This window comes from Athene cunicularia, assembly GCF_003259725.1.
Source record: "Athene cunicularia isolate RWA chromosome 11 unlocalized genomic scaffold, athCun1 chr11_part1, whole genome shotgun sequence".
Classification (NCBI taxonomy): domain Eukaryota; kingdom Metazoa; phylum Chordata; class Aves; order Strigiformes; family Strigidae; genus Athene; species Athene cunicularia.
The window spans coordinates 19854872-19881194 of NW_020799113.1; the positions used below are offsets into that span (position 1 = coordinate 19854872).

General features: G+C 45.3%; 1 protein-coding gene across 1 annotated transcript in view; it reads right to left on the minus strand.

Moving 5' to 3' along the window:
- Positions 1-255: 255 nt before the first annotated feature.
- NLRC5 (NLR family CARD domain containing 5) overlaps positions 256-26323 on the minus strand; it is a 45323-nt gene continuing 19255 nt past the window's right edge. Inside the window, exons 16-47 of the mRNA XM_026856798.1 lie at positions 25261-25338; positions 24489-24572; positions 23373-23456; positions 22045-22134; positions 21874-21921; positions 21323-21397; positions 20226-20309; positions 19382-19465; positions 18397-18486; positions 18225-18287; positions 17474-17557; positions 16917-17000; positions 16268-16357; positions 15226-15291; positions 14650-14733; positions 14490-14573; positions 13795-13881; positions 13263-13343; positions 12645-12728; positions 12158-12241; positions 11470-11553; positions 10702-10785; positions 10528-10611; positions 9741-9824; positions 8706-8789; positions 7753-7836; positions 6593-6676; positions 5143-5226; positions 4894-4977; positions 2746-2829; positions 1543-1626; positions 256-483 (exon numbers count right to left, since the gene is read on the minus strand). Coding sequence (XP_026712599.1) covers positions 402-483; positions 1543-1626; positions 2746-2829; positions 4894-4977; positions 5143-5226; positions 6593-6676; positions 7753-7836; positions 8706-8789; positions 9741-9824; positions 10528-10611; positions 10702-10785; positions 11470-11553; positions 12158-12241; positions 12645-12728; positions 13263-13343; positions 13795-13881; positions 14490-14573; positions 14650-14733; positions 15226-15291; positions 16268-16357; positions 16917-17000; positions 17474-17557; positions 18225-18287; positions 18397-18486; positions 19382-19465; positions 20226-20309; positions 21323-21397; positions 21874-21921; positions 22045-22134; positions 23373-23456; positions 24489-24572; positions 25261-25338 — 2614 coding nt within the window. The 3' untranslated portion in view covers positions 256-401. The remainder of the gene's footprint in view (positions 484-1542; positions 1627-2745; positions 2830-4893; positions 4978-5142; positions 5227-6592; positions 6677-7752; positions 7837-8705; positions 8790-9740; positions 9825-10527; positions 10612-10701; positions 10786-11469; positions 11554-12157; positions 12242-12644; positions 12729-13262; positions 13344-13794; positions 13882-14489; positions 14574-14649; positions 14734-15225; positions 15292-16267; positions 16358-16916; positions 17001-17473; positions 17558-18224; positions 18288-18396; positions 18487-19381; positions 19466-20225; positions 20310-21322; positions 21398-21873; positions 21922-22044; positions 22135-23372; positions 23457-24488; positions 24573-25260; positions 25339-26323) is intronic.

Below are 26323 nucleotides of genomic sequence, written 5' to 3' on the forward strand. Positions count from 1 at the left end.
TTATAACAGGGTCAATAGATTACAATTTTGTAAATAATTTTACATCCTCTCCTGGAGGATGTACATTCTTTTATTAGAACACCCTGTAGGTGTTGTAATCTTGATTAGAGATAATTAAATACTCTGCTGGCTTTCTGAATGCCTGAGCAGATGCATCTCATGCTCTTGCAGAATTTCAATCTTTTTACACCCACAACACTGCCTGCTCAGCAGCAATTCTTTACAGTTTTCTGCTTTTCTGTACAATAAAAGCTCAGTGCACTCTTGGTTCAGTGCAACAAAAGAAGACCTAATATTTACAGTTTTTAATTGTAGGAACTTTGCTCTTCTGGGTTTTTCAGTGCAATTTTTGCGGGCAGTGGGAGACGAAGAGCAATTCCTAGTGAGGCAAGGGCTCTTTGCTAGTAGAAGGAGAAACAGATTCTTGGGTCTTGGCTTGTCAAATTCTCAGCGAGGCCCTTGGGCACTGGATTGTCCCACAGCCTACAACGACAGCAAACATGTTACTGTGGAACTAAGTACAGTAAGTGAGGAGGTGGCACGCTGAAGACAGTGGCAGAGACAGCTTTGTGTTTTCATCAAAGCAAGTTGGGCAGCAGAAGAGCAGCAACCCAGCAGCTGCCTGCTGGCTGAGATGGACTCACTTATCCAGCTTGGAAGAGGGATTAAGGCTTTGAAAAGCCCTCAGGCCACTAGGATCTCAGAAAGCAGAGGGAGAATTGAAGCAACCTGATTTATGTGAGCTGCCCTTCTTCATATACCTCATTTGGTGGAGTCTACCCCAGAGCTGCCCATGCTGGGCTTCTACCATGCAAAGCAGTGTGCCCCAAGGAGTCAAAGGGACTGTGTGCTGTGCTGTGCTGTGCCCACTAATTTGAGCAAGAACACAGGGGCACCAAGCTCCAGCCAGGACCAGAAACACTCCTCAGTGGTTGCTCTCGGGATGTTCTCACTACTGGGGAAGGAAGAGCCTGTTTTGGGCCAAAGAGACAGCTCAGGTAGGAGCATACACTTTGCTCTGGGACCTGTATTACCAGAAAGTTATCAGAGATGCTCTCAGAAGAGTGACTTTTCAAATGAGTGAAGGATGAGCGGGTCTCTGCTACAAGAGGTTTCTAGTGAAGTTTGATACACAGGGTTTGGAGAAGCAGTGAAAAACAGTGGGAAAAATCAGGTGTCCAAGTATCTGCAAGATATGGATCCCAGGACAGTGTGGGACAGGGCATGAGTGTACCTCAGAAGTTAAATCAGATGTAATGGGAGAAAGAAAACTTACAGGAAAAAATGCAGCAAACTTCCTGATGGGGACATTGCACAACTGGCTCTTCATTTTTACCTTATTTAAAGCCAGTAAGCTTTTAAGTGTATTTTTGCCAGGACTTTCCGAGGGGGTGGAGTTGGCCTAGAAAACCCCCAGCTTACTTGGCTTGCATCTGCATCCCCTGCAATTCCCTATTCCATGCCAGCTAACCCAGGGCAGCAGGCTACTCACCCCGACTTCCCCTTGCTGAGCTGACACCCAGCTCCATGGTACCTGCTCACCTTATGAATTGAATTTCTGGGCACTTGGCAAGTTCCTCTGCAAGCTTCATGGCTCCATAGGCACCAATGTGATTTTTCTCCAGACTGTTTTAGAGACAAAATGAGAATTTTAAAATCAAAACCAAATCAAGAGTGGAAACCAGCTGAATAATTACTGGCTCTGTCTCCTGTCCCAGAAGAGCTACACTTTTGCACAAGCACAGCAATGCCACACAATTTACATCAGCCTCATCTTTACACTGTGGCCCTATTTTATGCAAGAAGCATGTGTGCACTGCTCCCTATGAACTCCTTTTAGCAGCAGGACTTGTAAGCAGATCTGTTGCACTTGGAGCACTTTAACAGATCTCACTGTAAACCTGGTGCCAAAAAATGCTAGTAATGACTCCTCCTGCCTCAGACACAACCATCCTGCTTGTACCTGTAAAATAGCTGGGCTCTACTACGTAGTTTCCCTGCCCAAGACAAACAAAACTCAGTTCCTGACTCTATTACCCAAAGACTAATATTTTCATACAGCTGAGAGATGGAAGACACACACACCATGTATTCCAAAGGACTAAAGGGAGGAAAGCTCCAATGAGCAGTTCTTGAGCAGCTGACAGTCCCTCACAGCGCTGGGCTGTGATGCCACCAGGCCAGTGCATAAGCTGGTGACATCGACCCCAGCTGATGGTTGTGCCACAGTTCCAGCACAGGAGCTGCATCGGAGCTTCCTGTGAGCTCCTGTGGCCCAGCACCCACAGTCTGACGCTCCAGCCTGGGGCTGGATTGCTGCCTTGCTGCAGGCTTCCACAAAGGAAAGCGCTCTGAGCACAGTACCCATCTAGATCATCCCAGGCACTGAAGAGATTTAAAAGTGTGCAGGAAACAGCTCACCTGAGGTCATTGGATGATATGACTCATGGCCTAGAAACACCAGTTTGTCTTCCTTAACTCAAACAGGAGGCCTGCACAGACTAGCTTCTGCTTAGATACCTATACTGCAAACACCTTAAATAAAAAAATGCCTCTCTGTGCTGCGTATCACCCAAGCAGGGCTGGCCCCCAGTGCATGCAGCAAGAATTCTCAGCAAGAATTTGAACTGCTAAAGCCTGTCTGTTGTTCCTAATGTCCGTCCCCTTTCTGGAAGTGCTGTGGTTGAAGGCTCAACAACAGAAAACAAGTCTTCTTCCCGGGGTTGCTCTCAGGGCTTTACTCACTCTAACATCTTCAGCTTTTCCATCCCTGGGAGAGCACTGGCCAACTCTTGGGCTCCTCCATCACCAAGGGCATTCCAAGACAGTCTAAGACAGACAAGACATCCCAGCTGTGAGTCAGTCGATGAACACAGCAGCAGTGCTGTGATACAACCCCCTCAGAGATTAGCCTGTTCACAAGAGTTTACCACCCTCTTATCATGGCAGGTAAACATTCCCCTAATTTACACGCTTAATTTTGAGGTATTTCCTCATTTTCACTACATATTTTCGTATACAGTAAGTCACCAGGGAGTGTCACCACAGAGCCTGAGGACTATGGTTATCTCCAGAGTCCTGCAGGCCCAGGGAATGAGAGGCAAAAGATGGAAACAACTGCTGAGCACACACAGCTTTACTCCAGGACAAATCTTCCTTGTGCTGATGGTGTTAAACTATTACAGCAGCTAAGGTACCTCTCAGACCTGCTCTTAAAGCTGCCTTTTGTTTCTGAGCTCTTTCAAAGGATAGCTCACAGGGCTCTTGAAAGGCTATGTTTTTCACTTTCTGATCTGTTAGCAAGCAAGAAAATTCTTCAGATTCTTTATTTGTCAGTGGCTGAACAGCCTGGCCACTTCCCTCTCACCTGAAACACAGAAATCTAGCATGGCACCAGTCAGTCCTTCACTCAGCTGAATGATCCTGGGGCCAACCCACAGAGCCATTCCTCTACCCAAGTCTGGGAAACTCCAGATTTTCTGTATGGCATGTAAGAGTCAAAAAAAGAAATGCAGGATAGGATCCAGCTCAAGAATTGGGGCCTTCCAGCAAACAGGTTCATGGCCTGTTCTGGTATTTCATGGGTTTCAGCATATAGCTGTCCATGTCACTCAGATTTCCCAATGACAGAACTCACATGTGCCTCCACTGACACAACAAGACCCTGACTAACACTAGTATTAAAGAAGAATTTGCCTGCCTGTTAGGAATGCAGCAGCAGTAACTAACCACATGATTAGCTAGTCTTAGTGCCATGCTGCAAGCGACACACCTATGCACTGAATACTGCTTTACTCATCCCATTACTCCACTGGATCATTACCAGACCTCTCCTGGTTCTGACAAAAAAATCCTGGCTTTGACCTAATGCTCTGAGTCCGAAGATATCAGTTATCTCCACACAAATACCTTCTGTGTGAGGGACAGGAAAGCCTGGTGCACTTATGGCCCATGCATCATTTTACTCAAATCACCCATTTTGCAGAACTGAGGCATGTAAGAGTGACATGACGATCAAGCGTCACCCAGATGGCCGCAGCAGAGATGACTAGAGAGCCTAAGTCTTGCAGCTCTGTATCCTGATAGAGGAATGATCTCAGACAGGGAGGTCTGTACCCTGCCAGCACCCCAAGCAGTGTTAGTCTTCATTAAAGCTACAGGTAGTTCAGGATTGATGAGACTGCTGCTGACCCCATGGGATCCTGTGTACTAGAATTAAATTTAAGGTCCCTCTAGAGCAATGGGGCAAATTGCTTTTAAAAAGACCTAAGCTGGAGCAGGTTGCCAGCAGGCTCCTCGCCAAGGTTCTCCTGGGCAGGTGAACATATCAGAATGCAGTCAGCCCACCTATGCTGTTCATTGAAAACATGTTAAACATCCGCACATCAGAGCAACCCCTTTTTTTCCAGTGTGGAGAGTGAAACTGCAGCTGGTGGTACACCCTGTTCATCTACAGGCTGAATTCACTGTGCTTTGAGCTCTCAATTCAGCCTCTACAATTGTACAGAGAAGCTCCTGCTCTGCTCTGAGACACAACTATGGCCATCTTGTAAAAAACTGGAGGAAAGACTTGGACCATGGAGAACAAGATGGGGAATGTGTCCTGCCTCACAAAGCACATGATCAGGGATAATGGGCAGAGTTTGACGATGAGTGTTTCCCTCCATATTCTGCTCAGCTCTTCACATTCAGCTTCCTATAAGTTGCTAGTTATACCAGTGAATTTAGCCAATTAGTAAATTACTAGCAAATTTATCACTATAAAGTATTTAGTGGTAAGTACCAATAAGTATTTAGCAGGATCAGAAGTGTACAGCAGGTGAAAATAGAAGACATTAAAAGGGAGTGACCTGTATGTTGAAGGATCTCTCCACCCATTCTCACCACACTCACATTATCTCCTCCATGGAAGGGCATTGTCGGAAGCCGTGAAAAAGTGTTTTTGAAGCATCATCAGTGATTCCACAGAGTTTCAAGCTGAAGCAGTGGGGAGAGAAAAAACAGAGGGCACTGTGTTGGCATCAGAACCAGTGGGGAATATGGCCCCAGTGCCAGCACTGCCTGCTGTGCTCGGCCCTGGCAATGCTACAAACAAAGCCAGCCACTCTCTACCCTGGCAGCCTCCAGTGCCCTGGTACTCACTCGATCTTCCGGAGGTGTTCAAGGCACGGCAGCCCCTCAGATAGGGCATGGATACTTCCTTCCCCGAGGTCATTTTCTGATAAACTGTAAGTAATGGAGAAGCTTTGAGTGGCTGCAGAAAAAGCAGGTGGTCAGAGAAAAGCCACCACTAAAATGCAACTATGTGAATCAGCAAGTCAGTAACTAGTACCCAGACTGAGTAAGGACTCCAGACAGCAGGGACAAGCCAGATTGGCACAGGGCAACTCAGGGTCAATTCCCTGTTTGGTAAAATGGGAATGACAGCCCTGCTCTAACTCACAACAGACGTCCACTCAGCAGCAAATTGCTTGCAGGCAACTTGGGTTTATACCAATGGCAAAGATGGACAGACCTGCAGCACATCATGTGTTGTATGTGAAACTGGAAATAAGAATTTATACTGGAGTTAATGACTGGTGTGACTTGAGAGGAAGTGACGGTAAGGGAGAGTAGGAAAATGTGGAACTCAAAGACCCTGAGGGCAGCAGTAACTGCCTTCCAGTCCTTACCAGGGTGTGCTGCTCTGTTCTCATCTACCAGCCATAGAAATACCTCCCCTGCTCTAACACATCACACCTAAAATTACCTAATTCAACTTGTTATTTAACAGTATGCACCTAACAAAGAATGGTGACATCAAGGATGCAGCAGGAGGAGTTAACTCGCATCACCTCCATTCTTTCATTATTTATTTAGAAATTCTACTGCTCCCCAGGTTACTGCATACAGTAGTTCAAAGGCATGTGGCTACACAAAGCCTGGCAAACAGCACTGGCAGACAAGGTTTAACATCTAAAGTGATCTAAGCTGCCCCATACGCAGTGCACTGCAGTGACCGTCAGAGTGCCTCCTCTCATCCTAAGAAAAGGTCTAGAATGGGTGGAAGGATTGCCCTCTGCGAAGTCACCCCGAGCATGGGAAGAGCTATGTGACAGCCTCAGGCCTTCAACTAAAATGATTCCCACTCGCAGAGTGAAACTAGTCCATACATTTGGCACCATCCCAAGTGCACCTGTGTCCTGGTTCAGCCAGGATAGAGTAAAGTTTTCCCCAGCAGAGAGAGAGGGGGAAGGGATCTCCAGCCGGGTTATTCATACCATGCTGACGTCAGCTCCGGGGTCAAAGCCTTTTTACTTTAGCTTCTGGTGTTGGTTTTTGCCATACACGCGGCGGGTTTGCTCCGTGATCATTTAGCGGTATTTCTCTCTATATCGTTTTGTCTTGTTCACTGTTATTGCTTTTTATTGTTGTTACCATTGACACTGTTGTTCAGATTGTTCTATCACTCTGTTGTATTAAATTTCTTGTTATTTTAGCCGGGGTCTGTGTTTAACTTCCAGCCTGACCGGCGCGGGTGGGAGAGGGGCAACAGCCACGTGCTCTCTCATCCCGGCAAGAATTAAACCTTGCACAACCTGCCATGGCCTACCTTATCTCTTCTAGCAGCCCACACACCACCAGGGCTCTGGCCAGCTTCATCCCTCCTGCTGGCCCAATGTTATTGTTCTGCAAGCTATAATAACAAAAGAAACATAAGCATTGGAGGATTATTTTAGAATAAAGCTGTATAACAAAAGTTCATACTGAACTTGCCAAGAAGGTAACTGCTACATCTTTTGAACCAGCACCCAGTGCTAGTAATAACCTGGGATCCTTTAGATTAGTCTTAACAAAGGGGCCTGGAAAACAGGGAGGCAAAAGTGTGAGGCAGCCATGTGACTAGCATGTCATGTGGGTCCTGCTGCTGTCAGTGACACCTGAGCTGAGGACATGCAGGTATGGTGTATTTGCCTGTGCTCATGACAAAAGAGCACAGTCAGCCAGTCACTGCAAAAGCAAAGTACCATCAGGAGTCTGTCTCCAGCTCTGTGCACATGGGATCAGTTTGAGATGTCAGGAATAGTCTTAACTACAAAGAGTGGACAGGACCTCGTGTCTGCAGGTTTCCCATCACCTTTACAGAGAAGACAAGAACCTATGCAGAAGACTGAAGTCTCCCACCACTGGGATTCCTTTTCCAAGATATCTTTTGACAATACCTTAGACAGAGGGTAGAAAGCACACCACTATACTAAATGAGCCCCATGAGCTCTTCTAGCTCACCAATTTCTTGCTTTGCTACTGTAAAACAGTACAAGAAAGTCCTACATGTTAGAGGTCTGGAAAGACTCCCATAAAAGGTTTTAAAATATAACATCATTAAGTTCAAGGGGAAAAACTCAGAGGTGCCTGCAGTGAGGGACCACAAAAGGTGCTCATATTTACACTTGTATTACACCAGAACAAGAGGGCAGCCAGAGGCATTAAAAGCTAACATACTCAAAAAAAACTTTAAGGGTTATTTTACAGCATATAGGATGCCTGGTTCATCTCTAAAGTTAACACTTCAAGAGATTATGCAAGAACAGCTGATGTAACTTGAGGCAGCAAGGTAATTGTGAAGGGTTTTTCAATCCTGAGACACTTAAAATAACGTATAAACAAGAGATCAGTGCACCACTGCAGTCTATGCCTTTTCCCATGCCTTCTTTAACCACCCTACATATTCCCAGGATATCCAGCTTTCCTGGGGCAGAGGCTGACACTTACTGCAGGATCTTCAGGTTGGTCATGTGAGGCAGACAGAGGGCAAGTTTCACTGCTGTCCTGTCTCCAAAAACATTCCTTGATAGTCTGGAAGAAGCAGAAATGAAATGCAACTGATGGTGAACTACAGAGCCTCATTCCTCACCTGTTTGTCACCCACATGTATCTGGGACCGTCATTCCTCACCCACATGTGCATGGGACTATGCTGAAAGGAGAAAATGTCCATGATTCAAAGGACACTAGGAGTGGGAGGAAAGAACAACAACATTCTGTAATCCTGCAGCAGGAGTTAAAAAGGAACTAAAATGGACTTGCACTTCTCAGAAGCGCAGAGATCTCCCTTCCCAACTCGGTTGTCCTGAGCTGGAATTACATCAAAATTGCACTTTTTAATACGTACCCTTAGCCCAGTATGCTGTAAGCTGAAGGTTGTATGAATAGCTCCAGAATTTTAACTGTAACAGAAATAACTTTTTCTGCTTTGGGTTTTTTAAAAATTATTTTATTTCTTTAACATGTCAGGGGCACATTTGTTCTATAAACTGGTCTGCAGTGGAATGACAGATAATACATCTGAGTAAAGCCCCTATCTGTCATCTTCCCTCCATTTTTGCAGCCATATAGATTAATGCCGATTTCTTAGGCAACACAGGCTCTGCACAGCCCACATGCCTGTGACACTGGCTATTAAACCACAGACTCATCTCTTCCCCACTGATACAGTCTGTATGGTTCTTGGGAATCTCCAAGAGATTGCAGTGAAAAAGTAATCCCCAAAGGTCCCACACCCAACACCACACATTCCTATCCCATGTAGCTATGAGTTTTTACCCTGCTCTGATAAGAATCAGTGGTAAAAATTATTTTGGCTTTACTGGAGACAAAATACATTTGATTTCTTTGCCATGATTTTTGCACAGCTTCATGAAGGGACATTGGAAATGACACACTTACAGTAACTCCTCAATGCATGTGCAATAGGCAAGAGCTTCCATCAGCTTTTCGCCTCCAGCAGGACTAGGACTGTTCCCTGAAAGGCTAAAATAAGCATGAAATATTCTCAGTGACCGAACAAGAACCAGAATGTATCAGCTTAAGATATTGTACTGTTTGCCTGGTGTGATGGGAGACTTGGGTCACTGCAACAACGGGCTACGCGGGGCTACAGCGCTGTGTTCAGAGTCACAGATCTCTAGAAAATGGACCGACGATTTCTAGTGTGTTTTTGTCAAGTACCGAGTCACTACTGCCCCTGCAGGTACTGGAGGGAAGGAGCAGTTTTCCATCTCCCAGACAGAACTGGGAATTTCCTTTTCTTGTTCAAGTCATTTCCAGGTTTTTAATTTCAAAAAAATCACAAAGCATACTTCAGATCTGGGCCTAACAGCCTGGATGCTCTAATTTCTGTTCCCTCAGAGGAGGGACAGTTTGAATCCATGCCTCTGGGAGAGAGCCTTGTCTAGAGACTATGTCCTTGCTATGACAAATTCTCAATTTCACCTCGACATCCACCAGCAAGAGAGAGCAGTATAGCAACAATGGGGGCCACCACACTGGGAACCCCACAGAGCCCGAGGAAAGGTGCTGTGCGGATATATGAGATTTGTATGATTCCCCACAAGCTTGCAGATTTACTTTCCAGGACACAACCAAGCCAGGGATCTCTCTGTTCAAAGAGCTAGCAAAGGCTGGCAAGTGCCCGCCGCTGTCTCTGGGGGTGACTGCACGAGGACATGGCTGTAACCTTCACCCTCAAAGTCTCTGCACTGGCAGAAAAAGTCACTGCCAGACCCAGCTGTACATGGGGAGTGCAGGAGAGAGAACGCTATCCTTTCATTTGGTAGATTTTTTATCGGGTCTTCAATGACACTGAAAACACTGGAAAGTGGAACATTGTACAAATGAAGGCAGCACAGGGCCTCCCACACAGGCTTCCTCACCAACTGTGGCCATAACCAAAATGACTGCAAACAAAAAAAAGGGACTCACTCAATTCTCTTCAGGTTTTGCATTTTCAGCAGGACAGCAGCTAGATTTATCAGGCCTGGATCTCCGATGTTGTTGTGGCTTAAACTTTAAAGAAGACAAGACAGGCTGTGTTGTAAAGGAAAATGCTAAGTGCCAGGCAAAGTATGAGGTCTTATTTAATGTCTCCCATCTGCTGGATGACACCTCTGACCTTGGCAGCAGCATCAAAGAGCTGCTTGTCTCAACTATCTCATGAAAGACTAATAGCTGTTAATGAGGCATTAAAAAAATTTGCAAAGAACAACTAAAATCACTGGATCTTGTTAGTGGGTGGGAAATTACTTCAACCAGAATAGGAAGACAGCCAACAGGTGGTTATTATTTTCCAAACTACTACAGTGGAGAATGGACAGCATCTGGCTAGAGAGAGAGGAAAAAGACAGAGCAAGCCTGGGGTTGGCTCTAAGGTTCACAACTTTTCAAAGCAGGGAGAGTCCAAGGCTCTCCCAGGAGAGAAGGGGGCCTCTGGCTCTGTCCTGGATCCCAGGGATTCCAGTGAAGATTTAAATCCAGACACTCTTTAATCCATTTTCTATGTGACTGCAGCAAAGTGGGATTAGACCAAATTCTCCTCCTCTGAACATCAAGCTCTGATTTCCTCTAGCCCAAGGTACCTCATACATGAGCATTTTGCAACCTCCCTGCTTTTGTTACAACATCATGTATAAGCACATCTGGGTCTCTCCAAATGTTGGCACTAGTGGTCACCTCTCTGCTGATAAGAGACTGCAAGAAAGGAGAAACTTACTTGATTTCCTCCATGTAGCGCATATTCTTCAAGGCTTCTGTGAGTCTGGAGCAGCCATCATTACCAATACTGTTATGGTTCAAGCTGGAAACAACATGCCCAGGAAAATGGACATTAAGCTCGTTATTCAGCACCAGAAGCTGGGCTAGAGGCGAGCTGCAGTCACATACTTACATAAGCCTTTTCAGAGATGGCATTTCACGAAGTCCCAGCACAAGTTTGGGAATGGCAGCACTGCTGAGTTTCATGTAGCCCAGGCTGAAAGATGAAGTAGTGGAGGAACAACTAAGTACCCACAGGCAGTCATGTGAGCACTCAGAGCAGAGGAGAGCACAAAAAGGGTGGAAGAGAAGAGGGAGTGTATTCTAGTCACTGTGAATAGTTTTCAATTTGTTCTCTAATGCCATTCTATTGGACATGTTTGGATTCTAATAAAATACCAAGAGAATCCCAAATGTCTGGAGCAAGAACCCAGCCCCTCGTGGAGCAAGGTGCCACTGTGACCACAAGATGGCAAAGCTCTCACAACAACAACATACATGACCCAGTGGCACTTTGTAACGGAAGGATGCCTGACATGTAGGTGCCTGGAAACCACCTCTGTGCAGGACACCAGATCATCCTCCAGGACAGAAATGCTGGCTCTGGGATTGCTGCACAGGAAACACCACCTGCCCAGCTGGGACATGACCCATGCAAAAACCAGCTACCAAAACACTTGATTTCTCCATGGGACATTCTCTGCCACAGAGTACTGATTTTTGTCTCTCTCACTCATTGTTCATTGCAAATAGAAAGGAATTCTTCTTTCCTGTCTGAAGTCCTCCAGCCATCAGGAAAACTACATCTGTCTACAGTACAGGCAGAAGAGAGGCTCCAGTTTAACTAAAGCTTCTAGAAAGACCCGGTAGGCTCTGGACAACCTGGTAACAACACACTCACTTGAGCTCTTCAATGGCCTGGCAATTCTGTAAGCCTGTGATCAAGTAATCAATTCCACTTGGCATAATACTGCTAGAGATCAGCCTGCAAAACAGCAAGGATCAAATAAGAAGGTCAGGTCTCAGCACACTGAAAAAAGAAGAATTTACTTCTTCACTGACAGGCAAGCTGCCCCATCCCAAACATCAGGGACCAGGGAGTTCACAGGGATGTCCACACCTCCCGTGTACAGGACTACAAGGACTAGGTAGTTCAGAGATGTTCACATGATGTTCATGTACCAAATAGCACAGTCTCAACCCTCAGCATTTCACTGGGCAGAGATACCCTTTATAAGCCTACCTCTCACTTACAGGCTGTTGAAGAGGGCTATGAAAAGGACTGAATGCTACTCATACCAGAAAAAGCTCTTTTACACAGTAGGGTGGTATAAACTTACCAAGCCAAGGTCTCAGTCTCAAACTGATTTCACTTCAAAAAAGGTGAGAGGAAAAAATCTCAAGAGATGCACATGGTGCCCCTTATAACCACCTTTAGCATGAACTGCAGAGAGCTGTTGAGTTTGCAGTTGAGACACAGCTCAGGAGAGATCACATAGATCACGGCCATATTCCAGACAAAGCATTTCAGAGAGATCAGTGTTGAGCAAACGATAAAGATGTGGAAAAGACCATAGCTGGGGACATACCCAAACTTCTTCAGCTCTGGAAGAAGTAGGAAAATCCTGACTAGCGTTTCTGCTTCATCATTGTGGAGCTCAACATGAGACCATCTGCAAGAACAGAACAACAGATCTGGGCTATGTCCACTGATGATGGAAGGTCTGTGCCAAGTCCACAACTAAAGCACAGTGGTGCTGGGACACTGAAGAAGCATCACAACATCAATACTTGGCAAGGTCCCATGGGAACTCCCAGCCACAATAAACGAGTACAGGTTAACTGGGCACAGGGTCTCTGTTATTTTATGATTTAGATGCCTTCAAAGGATACCCCAGGAAGCCACTAGGTCTGTGGGTCTTTCTTATTTTCCATCCAAACACTCTTAAGTAGGGAACCCAGAGGACAGGGACTGGGACCTTGCACTGGCCTCTCCTCTGCCCTGCTGTGTGATCTCCAGCACACACAAGGACAATCCCTTCCCCCAAAAATTCTCTGCAATGCCTGGCAACTCACGTCAGTTCCTGAAGCTGAGCACATTTTTCAGGAACCCTTTGGTAGAAGCAAGCATGCTTGATTTCTGGTGTGTACTGGTTCAATCTGCAGGATACAAACACACAATGCAACTGTCAGTGACGATCAGCAGACACTCACTGCAGTGTCTGTGGCCCTTAGGGCTAGGCTTAGGAACAGATCAGAGCTTTGCAAGTGCCCTCCCTGATCTCTCCTGCTATGTCCCATCTACACCACCAGTCCAGTATAGAGGAACACAGCCCCTCCCCAGCTGCTGCTTTCTTTAGCTACATAAAGGGGAAAAGACACTAATGCTGTTCTCTCCTTACACATTTGTGCAGAAGCCAGCATATCTTAAGTCTTCAAAGTTTCCTGAGTGCTCCTGGTCCTGTGGGAAAGGTAGGCAGACTTTTTTTATCTTGTGCAGGTCCAGCATGGGCCTGAAGTAGGGTGGCCCGAAAGACACGTGCACATGATTACAGTTTCTTTCACATGTTGGCACAGAGGCACGCCGAGACTGAACCCACGGCGACCAGAGCCTCAGACACTCTGAAAATACTCTTCATCTCATGGTGAGTTTCAGAACAAGCAGAAAATAATGACAAACAGTCACCTTCTCACCTGCTAACAACTGATTCCACCTTCTCCAGGCAATGTGGGAAACTTACACTTAATTGGAAGAGGGTTTTATCTTTACATATCCTGGAAAGATAGACATTAGAGAACATAAGCCTGTGAACTCTTGAGGGAGAGCAAATGCTATTTTCCAGAAGAAAAATCAGGAGGACTGGATGGGACAGGACAATGCTGGTGCTTTAATGCTAACACCCATCTCTGAAGAGTTTTTCAGCATTTAAACTAGTTCCAAAGCTAGCCTAATCTGGGCACACTTTCTCCCAAGGGAGACCAGGAACACAGACTCCTTTCCACTAAACCTTCTAAGCTGTGTGACCACAAATGTTCTAAGCACTTCTACCTGCCAGACATTTGGGCCAAACTTGCTTCAGGTTGGCTAATGGTTTACAAATGCACTAGAGACAAAGAATAAAGAAAAGAAGAGCAAGTTAAAGTGCTGGCTTCAATCCCATTTCCTTACAAGTATCAGGATAAAAGAAATTATCTAATAGATACCAGAACTTGAGGTGTTACTTACGTGATCTCAGTAATATTTCCACAGGCCTGGACAGACAGCTCAAGAAGGTTCATGACACTTTCTTTAAATACCCATGGCTCTTCTATGCTGCAAAGCAGAATATAGGCCACTCTGCTTTATTCACATGCACAGATCCCCATCTGCCTCTGTCAGCTGAGTGCTCAGCACTCTAATATACACAAAAGGCTGCTTTGCTCATCAGAGTAATGCCTACATAGGAAACAGGATGCAAACTGGCAACAAACAGAGAAGTAGCCCAGCTTCCCTGCAGAGGAGGACACAGACATCAACTTCCTTCCTGCCTACCACTGACAGCAACGAGAGGGAGACTGGCCCTTGTGCTCTAACATGACACATTTTGGAGGAAGTGAAGAATTCGTTACCCAGGTGAACTGTGGGATGCTCTGGTGAGACCTCTGGTGAGAACACTGTAAGAATGTCCTCACCAGAATTAACAACCTTCTTTGTAAGGCAGGTAGAGGTCTAGAGACAGCACAGCTTATGACCACAGCTTTACCTGATGCTTAGTATGAATCAAGGAGATAAAGACAAAACACCAGTAACTTAGTCATCCATGGGAATTTCTCTACCTACGCAGGTACTTTGGAATAAGCACAGTTCACTTTTATTTTTGATGAAAGACCACCTTAGATAATCAGAACAGCCTCAGATCAATATCTAAAACAGCACAGTACCTGATTTTCAGAGGACCCAGGTTTTTCCTCAGTGAACGCAAAAGTCTTTCTGCAGCTTGAACTGTCATGTTGTTATTTGAGGATCTAGAACCAAAGGCTATTGTAATGAAAAGCTTACAAACGAGCCCCCCCAAATGGGTCCACGCAGCCATTAACTCACATGTACTCTGTCAGACCAGTGCACTGTTCCAGGAGCAAGAACAACTTTTCCAAGTGCTCTGGCTGGAAGTTGCACTCTGTGAGTCTGAAAGGAAGCAAAAGAGAGCAGTCTTAGTTCCTTACAACAAGATCCAGTTCAGGCTTTCTGACTCAGAAATCTCAGGTATCACACAGAGAAAGAATGGCACCAAAACCTTAAATGCCTTCCAGGGCTTCCAAAAAAGATTGTGGCAACACTTTAAAAGCATCTGTTGTAATGTTCTGATACAGCATACATGTATGCCAACGGGGCAGCTTTTTGTAGCACCCTGCCCTGTGCCAGGGACTGTAGGCACACCTACACGTTCCTAGGTGAGGAACAGTCAGTGAGGGAGCAGTGATAGAAAGGGATGTGTGATCCTCAGTGACGTGAGAAAGCTCTTCTCAGAAGGTGAAACAAAGGAAATGTATCACCTATTAGTGTAAAATGTCACCATACTAGAAGCTAGGGGCTACAAGAGATTTTGTCTGCCTTGTCCCTAGAAAAAGAACACCACCTTTGTCAAAGAAATCACCAAAAATAAATCTGTACTATTACCTCAAAATCTTTCTCGGGTCATGTCTGCTTGTCAACTTGATGATTAAAGTTGCTTTGGAGCACAAACTGCATAAAAAAGACATGTCGGTCTAAGATTTGGAGGGAAAATAACTTTTTTTTCCAGTGATGAGAATTTAACAATACATTAAACTGCACAAAGCAACACAACACAATAGTGACAGAGGTACCTGGCCTAGCCCACGTCTCCTTACAATAAACCAGTGCAGGGAAATGCTTCAAAAAGGTTTCACTAACACTAAATTGGCATAAGGCAGCACTGGTGGTTGGAGAAGCAGTCCTGATCTGACCTGCTTTCCTCTGCCTCCTCCTGTCCCTGCACTCCCTGCCAAGCTCTATAGAGAGCTAAAACAGGAGACTGATCTGCTTTAAAATAGCCCAGTCAAAAAATTCAGCACCCACATTTAACTGCAGGAATGAATGCAAGTGACCCTGGTTAAATTTGGTTCACGACAGACCAACTGGTCTGCATTAACATAAACACTGAGGAGGGCAGATACGCAGCAATGGCCCAGCCTTGTGGCTTCAAGCCGTCAGAAAAAGCAGTTCATGCCAGTGCAACAAGCCCAGAGTACATGGGCTATTTTTGACAGAGAGGAAAGGAGATAAAGATGCAAATCCAAGTGAAGAACATTGGAAATTACTTTCAACAGACTCATGCTGAAATCTCAACATACTGCAGTGAATTAGGGATCACATTTTTACAGAGCAAATGCTGACTCCTGCCCTGAAGAGGTTAATTTACAGACAGATACATACATGACAACAATTAGTACAGCTCAATACCTGTGTCTTTATACACAAAAATTACTTGGCCCTGTGGAATAACAACTCTGCTAGCTTCCTCCTTGGCAGCTATGTTTGGCCAGTAGAAACGGACATAAACAAAAGCTTTGCATACACTTGTATATAAAGGTAGTTGAAAACATGGTTCTTATCATTATTACCTGAAGACCACAAACTTTTGATAATTAAGGGGAAAACATGCAGGGAAAATCAGAAATTACGGAGGAGAAACACACACCTGACTTGAACTTCAGTGGTATTTCCAGATGTGGCAAACACACTTATGAGATGCAGAACTCCATCCTGAGAAATCCTGTTATGGCTGAGACTGCACAGAAGAGAAGGAAGGTGTTAAGAGTCAGCATCTTCTCAGCCAGAGGCGAAATTCAAGTTGGCACGGAAGGCAGAGCAGTTTGTGGGGTGCTAGGCCCCTTTAGCTACGCTAAATGCACGAAACCCCTCTAAGACACAGCACTGATCTGGGTGATACAGCCCATTTACAGCTTGCCTCTGCCGGAGCAGCTGGAGGGGGAAGCCTGATGTAGAGCTCACAGCACCTACGGGCCATGAGTTATTCAAAGAGGACAATGTCAACATAAATTTTTTGAACTGAAAACTCAAGAGACTGGGTCAGCTTCTGTCACAATAGCCCACTCTGGGCCTTGTTATCTCCTGCTGATGCTAATAGAAAGACTTTTACTTACTTCAGCAGGTTTTGGATCAGACCCTGAGTTGTCCTGGCCTGGAGGTCTTGAGCTGTGCTCATGGCTCACTCAGACCTGACCTCCTAAGGCAGGAGTGGGCAAGAAGAATGACAGCAGCTTCAGGAGGGATCGTGTGAACACCTTTCTGCTGGGGCACCTCATATTCACACTGTGTTTTCTTACTTGAGGGAACAGGTAACAGGCACTCTGTGCAAGTGGTCCAAGAGGCACCTCAGGCCTTCATCTCCTAGCTGATTCCTGGAGAGACTGAAAGGCAAAACAGTAAGATGGCCAACCAAGACTCTGCCTTTCCAGCAGCAATGCTCCTCTGAAAAACTTTGAAGGAAAAAGTCAAGCTTCCTGGGCTTAAATCCCAGTTCAGCCATTAAAGGTCTGTCTAAAACAAACTGCTGTCCTACAAAGCAACCTCATGCATAAATAACCTCCAGAGCAAGCTCAAATGAAGAGCTCTGAACACAAGCTCAGAGCAGAGCTCAGATGAAGCAACATATGCCTCAAAACAGCCACAGAGTGAAAATCCCAAGAAAGTTGTCCCATCCGCTTAATATATGTAAAAGACCTGTATAGTTACTCATTAATTTTCTTTCTGAGTAGTCTGATGAGCACATGTACACACACAGACAGGCTGGGAAACCCCAGGCAGTGCTGAACCATGCCAACCCAGCTCTCCCTCAGCGATTCCTCCTCGAGGTCACGGTTAGAACCCAAGCCCCACTTACTCTACTTCAGCCAGCCACCCGTGCTGCTCCAGGACTCTGCAGAGCTCACCAATCTGCCCTTGACCAATGGCACAGCCCGTCAGCCTGCAAATGAGACAACAAGAGAGTTAAAACACAGCCAACAACCAGGCTCAGCCTGAGCAGTGAGAGCTGCCCAGCAGCAGCTGCATTTTCACATCGGTCTCTGTGCAGCATTCACTGAGATGAATGCCCTCAGCTGTGCCAGTGTTTGATACTTCTCACAACACCTCTCTGACGTTAGTAATGACAAACCCCATGTTGTAAGTGGGAAACACTTTTCATGTTTTTTGCTGTCTCCTTGGTGCCTAACTGGAGACACATTACAGTCTTCTTTACAGGGGCACCCAGCAACCATCACTCCCAGAGAGGCCGCAGACATGTACCATGTACACATCACACTGATGCTCATATGGAGATTATCACCCAGAATTTGAGGCACACATTTGGAAAATCTGGTGGCTAGGGCTCAATTCAATTGTGCAGTAAAATTTGGTGCTACTCAAGATGATCATGGTGGCCACTCAAGACAGGCACAGGCCTCTGCCATCCCAATGCATCTAAATGGTACAGAGTTGCTCTTAGGCAGATACACTGAGCCCCAAAGCTTCAGCTACTTGCCCAAGCTCTTTGACTACCAGCCCATGAGTTCATACAAGATTTAGCGACCTGCACTAGCACTTCAAACCTAATCAAAACAAGTGAATTATAATTAAGTGTTGTGTGCCAGTACCTGAAGGATGTCTTTTGGCTTCGCATGCTTGCTCCTAAATGCAAAAAAGCATTTTCACTTGACCTGCAGCAAACACAGAAGACAGTTCTTCAGCAACACCTTTCAAAGATGACAAGCTCTGTAGTTCCTTTAAAGCTAAGCTGCTGGGCTCCAAACAGTCTGAGTGTCTTACCGGACTTCTACCACTCTGATCCGCTCACAGAGGTTTATGGAGTTGATGAGTAAGACAGTGCAACATGGGGAAAATGTGTTATTCCTAATGCTGAAAAAGAGCGAAAAGAAAGAACAACAAAATCGGCTCCCAAGAGGATACATACAGCCCAATTTTCCCACTCCTTACTTTGAGATGCCAAAGGCTTGATCCACCTTATTTAACTCAAGATCTGTGAGCAAGGTTCTGAAGTTTTGAGCACTGGCACCTAGTGTTCTTTTAACTAAAGGAAAGTCTCCTTTAGTCTCCTTTGACTAAAAAGAGAGTACAGACCAAGGGTTTACACTGAACAACTCCTCTTCAGGGCTATTGGACTAGAGATACTGCATGCTGGAAGCAACCTGCTGAGTGAGCAAATTCAGTCTCTTGAGATACTGCAGCTCCTCCACACTACAACATCTTGTAAAAGATGGCCAAGCTCCTTCTGGGCTTTTTGTCCACGTGGTGGGAGTGCCCTAGCCCTGACAGCATCTCTCTAGCCTAAATTCCCAGCCTAGATGGCTGATACACTGCCAGGAAACACTTGGTGTCAAGTGTGGCAGGATGCCAGATCCCCGCAGGGCAGAGCTGGGAGATGCTGACCACACAAACGGGTGATGTGCTGTCACTGTCTGTCAAACAACAGGTCCTACATCTGTTACAGATGCTCAAGTCATGCTCCATGGGACCTGCTAAGTGAGGATTATCTGGGATGCTGTGCCTAGGGTGGGCATTTCTCCTCCCGTCCTTTTCTCTTCCCCTCTTTACATCATTAAAGAAAAAAGGTTCAGAGCTGCTTTGGTTCTAGAAACAAGACAGGAATGGGTGTGAAAGAGTTTCTGCATTTTCTTTGCCTAGCTAGTTAATCTACAGTTACTGATTAATGTTCCTAAGATATGCTGTGGCATTAGCACTTTCTAAACCAACATTTCATGGCAGCAGTCAAAGCAGGGACCCCAAAGAGTACCTCAGTAGTGTCAGGTGACAGAGGTATGGCAGGAAGCTCAGTAATCTCTCAACGCTCTCGTCACTCAATGAATTTCCAGACAGACTGTAAAACATGGAAGGAAATATATTCCAAGACAAACCAGGACAATCTATAAGTATTTCTATAAAATCTACATGGACATGCACACACAGATGTTCATGGGGGTGTTAGGGGCAAATTCTGGAAAAGGACATGTCTAGAAATGCCCTAAAAGTTGAGCAAGATTTAGTCCTTACAAGTGGATCTCTGTGTTTCTCTATATCCTATAGGCAATTAACACTCCAGTTTTAAGAGTCTTACTTTCCCATTACTGTAAATCTGTAAGATGATGCAGATTTGTTTTGTGCATGCAATATGGGTATTATGTTATTTTTATTTGTTATTACTCAGTTTTTGTTCTGACCAGTATTCTAATTTTTTTGGCATCCAGTTCCTTCCTGGAGTGACCAGTTCTTTCAGAGTTCAGTTCATGGCTCATAAGCCAGGTCCTCTTGCTCTGCCTACACTGCAAGCCAGGGTCTCAAGGAGTAGATGACAACACTTGTTCATAGCCACATGATTGAGGAAGACTATGAGAACACATATGTGTTCTGGGGTGTTTATAAACAAACATGGTAGACTTACTCTGTTTGAAACAGAGAGGACAGTAGGAGGTGTGGGTTTATCTAAGCATCTGGGGACGTTTTTGCAGGGATTTCTAGGAGGCTGTGGTGAAAGGAAAGCCAATTTACATGAGCTGCTAACCTGAATAACGACCCTGTATTTGTGGACTGGGGAGACAGACAGACAGAGAAGGCAGGGTTGCCGAGTGCAGAACACTTACTCAATTTCTGTCAGATGGGGACATTGAGCCAGTATCTGGCACAGCCTGGTCATGTCCTCTGGACCCACTCCGCAGTCCCTGAGACTGAAGTAAAGCATGCACTCAGGAGCTAAACATTTCCCATGAGCACGGTATGGCAACACTCCATATCCCAGAGCCTCACATCCTAGGATAAGGCCTGTAGCAACCCTATGACTTCCACTACAGATATTTTGCTACCCACAATCTAGGACTGAGAAGTCAAAATCTGTGACAACCAGATGATTTCACCGGCTCTGAGCTGATTCAAGAGAGCCAGTCCATCAAAATACCATGTCACTTTGGGTGTTACCTCCCTAGAGCCACATCATTGATACTTAAATTGTCTCAGGAAACAGGACAGCATCTTTCCCTGCTCAGCAGTTTCAGCTCTCCCATAGCAAGGCTGGGATTGGTGTTCCCTATGTCCTTCTCCAAGAAGAAAATCACAGAAACCTTCCTGGGTGACAAACGGGTAAGTCTCCATGGGATTAATGTAGTAGCCAGACAGATTTGTATCTCATCACTTATGGGTAGAAGCTTCCTCTGCAGGAAAGGAAGACAATCCCCTCAGGCCTAGCCAAGCAAAAGATGTACTATTTATTTTCACACACATGTGTGTAGCAGTGGACATTCCAAGTCTATCCCAAGAGGGTGTATTATTCACCCAGCCACCTCTGGTGTATCACTGTGTCCCTCCAGTGACCACAAAGTATAAATACCTGTTGGCCTGGGCTGATGCCAGCTGGCCCCAATCTCTCTTAAGTCTTTGCCAAATTACAACAGCCAAGACTTTCTCCCTTGTAACCAAGTGTTATTATGGGAACTGGCCTCCTTGACCAGTTTCAGCAGGAAAGAGGATGGAAGAGAGATATATTAAAGATGCCCCTCTTCCAGAGGCATCTCATGATGGCATACAAGCAGAGGACAGTCTGCCCCCAAAGGCAGGCAGGGCACAAGACAGCTCTCTGAGGAGACAGCTGGATGGATAGGTCTGTTCCACACTTTACGCTACAGATATGGACCCTCACAGCCATCTCTCCCCATGCTCCTGAGTGACAAAGCTGGGGCTGCCATACCGAAAGCACCGTCCTTTTGCTTCATACTTGGGATGAGCCAGGAAACTACTTCTCCCTCTGCTGGTACTTCTGACCCTGAGGAAAGAACAGTTTACCCCATGAGTTGTGCTGATGTTATTGCCCCGGTGTAGCTGACTCCCCATGCTGCAGCTGGGGAAGAGGGTGAGGTGGTGGCAGTGGCCTCACGCTTCAGTCTGTCTTTTCTCACCACCTGCCAGAATTAGGTTCACGTCATCCCCAGAAGAAAAAAGGGTCTTATCATCCCTTTCATCCTCCAGGGAGTTCTGCACCCACTCAGCACTTTGGGCATTTGCTCTGCGCTGGCCAGGGAGGGAGGTGGCTGCAGCCCCGGTCAGCAGCTGGATACTGCTGTCTGCTCCATACCCTCAGGCCACTGTCAACCCTGAAACAGCTCACCCTGCCTCCACAACCCTGGCTGGAGTTTGGAGCCAAATGGCTCTTTAACTGCTACACCTCAGGGACTCACACATCAGTATCTTTTTAAGAGATGAGTCTGAAAGGTTTAGACAGATGAGTGGGTATGATTTTACCTGATTCTTTCCCAAAAGGTTAGATGAACCACCTGCGGGTATCCTAAACTGTAACCAAAAAAACCCACAATTAGGATGGAGTTTGAAGACATGTGCTCCTGTATTACTCATCAAAAACCATAGCTTGAGGTTTTAAATACCAAAAAATAAGAAAAATACTCCTGGTCATACCTGAGGTTCATCATTTTAATGTTTTCCAATGTAGGTAAAGACTGAGCTAAGAAAAACACAGAATTCAGGGAGATTTGGTTGTCATTAAACCTACAGAAAGAAGAAATTAAATCAGCTGTTGCAAGCAAAACTACTAACAGTTCACACTATGTCACCCAATAATAGCGATCCTTGTCCAACACACTCAGAGACCACTTCTTTGCCACCTTTTGCCTGTGTTTCCAACTACAGTTCTGCAAACACAACTCACTCCAGTATTTTTTAAATTCATTCATCACCTTCAGAGTTCAGAGAATCACAAAATAATTGAAGCTGGAATGAACCTCTGGAGATGCTCTAGTCAAACTCTCTTGCTCAGAGGAGGGTTAGGCTAGAACAGACTGCTCAGGATATTGTCCAGCTGGGTTTTTAACATGATGGAGAATCCACAGTCTCTTTGGGCAACCTAGCTGACAGACCAACCTCACCACACAAGTTTTTTCTTATTAACCATAAGAAATGGAATTCCTTATATTCAAGACACCAATTCGAGGCAATAACTCCTTGGCTATAAGTACAGTTGTGGCAGTACAAAACCCACACTAATTAAGATCATGATCAGGCCTATGAGGTCTATGACAGTATCTCGTGTGACCGTGGGCAGGGTACCTGATGCTGGCAAAAAAAAAAAAAGATAAATAACAGCAGTGTATTTCATTGCACTGATGGGAAGCTGCAGACTGTCAGGAACTGGAACAGTCTTGTCTTGAGAACACTTCAATTAATCAAATGGGAACAATAAATAACTCTTTCAATAAAGCAGAATGGTGCTATACTACTTAACTACAGTCCTGTACAGTACACTTTCAATGGAAGTGCCAAGTAAAATAGTCTAATAAGCATAAGACACTCATTACAGCTGAATTCAGATTCCACAGCTGAAGCTGGAGCTCACCAGCATTTATCTTCCAAAGGTGCCCACCTCAGGAGAGGAAGGACTGCTCTCCCTCCCAATGAGGAACCAGGAGAGGAAAAATTCAGTGGTCTGACAAAAACCTCAATCTGTTTTAGAAATCAGGTGTCAAACCTGCACACAAGACCACCCATCTCCTTCACGGAGTACTGAGTACAGAGGCTCTCAGGCACTCATCTCAGTCAAGCTTCAAGTGGAGTCAATCTGTTCTGGATTAGAGGTGGAGACAGACCAGACAGCACACTGGACCCTCAACAGACACAGAATATAACTGCACTTGATCCTGAAAAGCCCTTCCCAAATGTGGACTAAGCTTCCCCAACCACTACTCCCATGAAAACTTATCCATGAGTAAGGAGAAACAGGAGCTACTCACTTGAGAGAACTTAACATTTTCAAATTTGGGAGGAACTGAAACAGCTGCAGAAGTCCCTCATCTCCCAGACAATTACTTGATAGGCTAGGATTTAAAGAAAGGGATTTAATTTTCATTAAAATAAAATAGGCACAGTCAGCTCTTAGTAACAAGAGCTCTGAAAGCAGGACATGGGCACCCTAACCAAAATAACACATACACCGCCCCTCTCCACTTACATCTGAAGTCTACAGAGAAACAAGAGACAGGACTTAACAACAGAGAATAGCAAAAAGCCTAGCTTAGGGCTCATCACTTTCTCATGCCCACCAAGTGACGTCTCTAGAGTGACAGTGTTTTTTAATGCAGTTACCAGGGACAAAAAGTCTACACCTCTGAAAAATCAACCTGGACAGGCCCAGCAGAGGAGCCAAGGGTTAGTCCTGGAGAAGGATATTAGATCTGATATTAGAGCCTAAGGATTACAGTGTGCTATGGACCATGTGAGACCAACAGACATGATTGCTAAAAAGAGCAAAGGCTGAAAATCTGCTCTAAAGGCTGCCAGGCCTAAGGACACAGCCAGCCCTCAGGCGATGGTACATCGACTACAGGTTAGTGATGGTCCTTGTTCTGTCCTCAAAACCTAGATGCAGGGTTGTGCTGGCTTAGCCTTTCTGTCAGGCCTGTCTGCTCACCTCTTGGTGTTAGCAAACAGGATGACTCCCCACACACAGCGTTAACAGCAGAAAGTGCTTTGGTGCTAAATGTCCTTGCATACCACACAGGCTCCCACACTGGATTTGGGTGGGATTCCTCAGCCTCTGCAGCTTTGTTCCCAAACGGCCCAAAGGCAAAAATGACAGGGCAAGGTTTTACAGCTTTTGTAATACCTGATGTCAGGCTAAGTGACCAAACAGCACCTTTCTAGATTTATGACCTGCAAACTTTGTTCTAAGAGAGCACTAAAATTGTATGTCTCCTTGGCAAAGGATATTAGCCCATGTAAAGCTATACCTTTCTTAAGGATATGTCTCTGCTACATTCTCTACGCAACACTGCAGAAAAAACAAGTGGCAGTTTCTCAGTATCCCAAAGAGCTGCAGATAAAGACCATAAGAGTTAAGAAGGACTCACTCCAACTCAGAGATGCTGCTACATTCCTTCAGGACTTCGAACAGCTTCTTCAGGTCACTGGCTTGAAAACTACTGTCTGTCAGTCTAGGGGGAAAGAGAACTCAGTAGTCCAGGACTTCAGGGTTGAAAACAAGATTGTAAACTGCACTTCTTCAGAAAACCAGAGAATAAATGAGATAATAATGAAATTTAAAACCCCCTTCAAATATCTTGTGGGTTTTGGTTTCTTTGTCTGCAACAATTTATAATCTGTACTTTCAGCTCTTGTCTGCAAACAGAGAATAAAAAGACAAGGTAAAGAAAATCTGTGGCACAACAAAGAACTAGATCCTGGTTAGAAGGCACAACTTCCTTCCTCACTGCAGCCTGCAAAAGAGACAGGTGCACTCTGTGGTGGAGTAAGATCACGATCCAATATACATCTGAACACGGGTCATTTCTTCAAATATCAGTAGAGACCCCCCCCAACATCACAAGTTCTGTCACCACCAGCTCCCACATGGGAGCCTATGCAGTAATTGCACAATTACCACACCAATTCTGTAAGATACACAACCCACAGTCCATTTTGACTCCTGTAGACTCCTATTTTGACTCCACAGATGCTAACCACAGAGCTTCTAGTGCTGCAAGCTGGGACAAATGAGTGACTGAAGGGGCTTTTACCAGATCTCTTATGATTCAGCATACAAACTTGGAGATGCAGGTTACATCAGCTATAGGATCCAGAGAAAGGACATGCATGAAATACAATGAAAATCTGCCATGGTACCTTATTTTCTGAGGATAGGTAGGTGTCTGGTTTTCCTCTCCATATTGTTGGTCATCATTAGAGAACATGGGCTCTTCCCTAAGTGAGCACAAAACCAGACAAGGGTAAACACTTACACTTCAGCAATTTGTCAGGTCCCTGGGGCTACCCTGGTTCTAGCCCATGCCCATATGTTGCCAATAACAAGCTCTTCCCTCTTTCAGTGATTAGCCAAATACTTGAGTATGCAGGCAAGTGGGGAGAAAGGGAAAAGAGATTTCTCATCTAAGCTACAGTCTCATGGAGAATTCAGCTCTTGACTAAACATGTTTTTTGAAAAGAGTCCACATCTACAAAAACTGACTACTCATAAATAAATGGAACATCCAAATCCTAAAATATCTGGAGCTTGAAATGTCACCTGGTACCTTAAAGGAGTCACAGATCATGTGTCTCAGGCTGTCACCCTCTTCCAAGCAATAGCCACAACCGGGTTGCATCTCATGATAGCCCTGCTCTTCCTCACTGGCTGGGGAGGTAGGATGCAGGTGTACTGTGGGAAATGCTCTTTTACAGTGGGCTCAGTCCATGGAGAACAAGAGCATAAATACATGAGCCTACAGCTCCAGGAGCAACGGAAAACCATTTCTCACTCAAAACATTTGGGTTGAGCTGTTTTGACCACAATTTTCTGAGGGAAAGAATAAAACTCCAAACTTACTTTGATTTCGGAGTACCATGATCCAGAATGCTTGGTGTAGTGAACCAGATGATTTTAAACATGCAGGGATCTGTGGATCTTTTTGGAATTTGTTTTGGAGGTGTGGGGTTTACTTTTTTACTGTTCAGTATTATCAGATAGCACAGCTGTCATTAAAGAGCCTGCTTTGCTTAGGATGCTGGGGGTTGAAATGTCCCCTAGAGATATGGAATGCAGTCAAACACTATAGAAGGCAGTGGACAACTTTCAAAGTGGCTAAGAAGACCAGGAGAAAGTACAACATTTAGAATCAGACGGGAGGGGGGACAAGAACTGCTGTGGTACCTAAACAGGATGTAGAACTAAACGAGATGCTGAGAACAC